This window comes from Sprattus sprattus (assembly GCF_963457725.1).
Source record: "Sprattus sprattus genome assembly, chromosome: 8".
Taxonomy (NCBI): Eukaryota; Metazoa; Chordata; class Actinopteri; order Clupeiformes; family Clupeidae; genus Sprattus; species Sprattus sprattus.
This window is the reverse complement of record NC_137927.1, coordinates 32,142,327-32,144,826: the sequence shown is the minus strand read 5'-3', so window position 1 is coordinate 32,144,826 and position 2,500 is coordinate 32,142,327. Positions and strand designations below refer to the sequence as shown.

The 2,500-nt window shown below is 45.9% G+C and overlaps 1 protein-coding gene across 2 annotated transcripts in view; it reads right to left on the bottom strand.

Moving 5' to 3' along the window:
* cdh11 (cadherin 11, type 2, OB-cadherin (osteoblast)) overlaps positions 1 to 1,509 on the bottom strand; it is a 9,707-nt gene extending 8,198 nt beyond the window's left edge. The window contains exons 1-2 of one of the 2 annotated variants that reach the window (XM_080843198.1): positions 1,335 to 1,509; positions 1 to 40 (exon numbers count right to left, since the gene is read on the bottom strand). The exon at positions 1 to 40 is cut by the window's left edge and continues 97 nt beyond it. In XM_080843198.1, the coding sequence (XP_080699324.1) occupies positions 1 to 40; positions 1,335 to 1,471 (177 nt within the window). In that variant the 5' untranslated portion in view covers positions 1,472 to 1,509. Of the gene's footprint in view, positions 41 to 1,144; positions 1,173 to 1,334 lie in introns of those variants that run through there. The other variant, XM_080843199.1, reaches the window with a different exon arrangement.
* Positions 1,510 to 2,500: the final 991 nt, after the last annotated feature.

Genomic DNA, 2,500 nt, shown 5'->3' with positions numbered 1-2,500 from the left:
GAAGAACTGGCCCAGGTCTGTGTAGCGGGGAATCATATACCTGCACACAGACATAGGAAGGAGTCATTAAAGGGATTTTGTATGCCATTATGTTTCATTATGCCCTGGTGAGACTCATCCTGAATGAAATAATTTAGACTCTTCAGTCCTTAACAATTGTAGACTTTTCACCAATCTTCCCGTTCAAAGTTAAATCCTGGAAAAAATTGTCTGTAAACAGTTAAGTAATTTTGACACTTTCCAATCTGGCTTTTGTTCCCATCACAGCACATAAACGGCCTTAGTCAAGGTTGTAAATTACAGGATTAATGCTGACTCCAAAAAACTGTCTGCCTTGGCCCTTCTAGATCTGAGCGCAGCTTTTGTATATCATGATATTATTATTAAAAGGCTTGAAAATTGGATAGACCGTTCAAACTGGCCGGGATTGCTTTGTCACCCTTGGAGACCACAGTATGACCCGTGAGGTCCCTCAAGGATCCATTTTAGGGCCCTTACTTTTCTGTCTATATATTTTACCCCTTGGTAGTGTCATTATGAGGCACAACATGACTTATTAGATGACACCCAGCTCAATATTCCCATAACACCCAACAATACAGCTCTATTGATTGCTTGGTAAATTGCATCGCTGATATAAATGTATGGATGTCATAAAACTTTCTCCAGCTCAAACAGTATGGTATTAGTCATTAAAGCTGTAAGCCGAAATCACTCAGTCCCACCAGGCAAGAAACCTAGGTGTCATATTTTACTCAGATCTAAATTTAATTTGAAATATAATTAAAATATCTTTTTATCACTTAAGAAACATTACTGAGTTGCAACCGTGAGTGAGGCGCATTGTGCTTCCTCCTGGTATGCGCCATATAAATACAGTTTTATTTGATTTTGATTTGATTTAGTATAGTAGATCCTTTTCATACTGCCTTAGGTTACTCTCCACTTAATAGACTAAACACTAGTCTTGGGCCTTGTTTGCTCCCGAAGTTTACCTGTATAAAAAGCTCTCGTAAAGAATCACATATATTAACCTAAGCTTGACGCACCTGGGACGTAGGAGAGCCGGAGAGCACTGTTAAAGTGAAGCGCTTTGGATGAGATTAGCATTAGCTGCAGTGTGAAGCAGACAGTTCAGGCTTACCTGACAGGATTGTTGGCTGTGTCTGTGTCTCTGGGTTAGGGTTAGGATGTGTGTGTGTGTGTGTGTGTGTGTGTGTGTGTGTGTGAGCTTACCTGACAGGATTGTTGGCTGTGTCTGTGTCTCTGGGTTAGGGTTAGGATGTGTGTGTGTGTGTGTGTGTGTGTGTGTGTGTGTGTGTGTGTGTTTTTACCTGACAGGATTGTTGGCTGTGTCTGTGTCTCTGGCGTGCACGCGGCCAACCACGGTCCCCTCGGGCGCGTTCTCCTCCACCTCGAAGCCGTAGCTAGTCTCCGTGAAGACCGGAGCCTCGTCGGCGTCCTCCACCATCACCTTCACGGTGGCCGTGTCCTTGTAGGGTCCCCAGGCAATGAAGCGGGGGTCCACGTGGGGGTTAGTGGCCTCCACCTTCACCGTGTAGGTCTTCTTCTTCTCATAATCCACAACCTGCAGACACAGATGACCTCAAGGTCAGTGTGTGTGTGTGTGTGTGTGTGTGTGTGTGGGTGTGGGTGCTGAACAACCACATCCATCGTGTTGGGAGCAAAAGCTTAAAGAGTGGTCTTGAGGCTACAGTGTTATATCTTTATCATGACTGCATGTTATATCCCCAGACATCCAGCTGAAGACATCTGTTCATCAAAGGTGTCTGACATCATGCAGCCTCCTATTTATTTGTGTTGTAAACAAACTGCTACTGGGTTTCAAGGGGAAAGGCTAGAGGGCGCTGTCGCAAAGACAACAACACAGCATTGGAATGGGAGCTACCTAAACAACCATCCATCGAAACGAGTCATGTTTCAAGCTAACCTGCATCAGCTGAGGCAGTGTGGCAGGGCATTAGCTTCACTAGCTTCGCATGAAAGGAGCAATTGTACACACACACACACACACACACACACACACACACACACACACCAACAGAGGAGGAGCACGTGAAATGTTTCCCAAAACAGCTAATGAACCCAGCAGTGGTCTGTGTGTGTGTGTGTGTGTGTGTGTGTGTGTGTGTGTGTGTGTGTGCCCTCCACATGTGATCACATAGACAACTTGTCACAGATTAAATAAGCAGGGACGGTGGGGGGCAGGGGTGTCACAGGCATGTTCCAACCCTCCTGCCACATGGCTTCTGATTGGCCAACCCTCCTGCCACATGGCTGCTGATTGGCCAACCCTCCTGCCACATGGCTGCTGATTGGCCAAAAGTTGTTTTCCTCAGCTCCCTTCATTTACTTCCTCTCCGCTTCTGTTTTTTCTTTTTTCCTTCCTTCTTGAATCTCTTTAATGAAGCTGCCAACGGTGGGAACGAGCGTGACCCAGTTCTATCCCCCAACAGGTTGGAAGCAGCTTCTCCTCGCA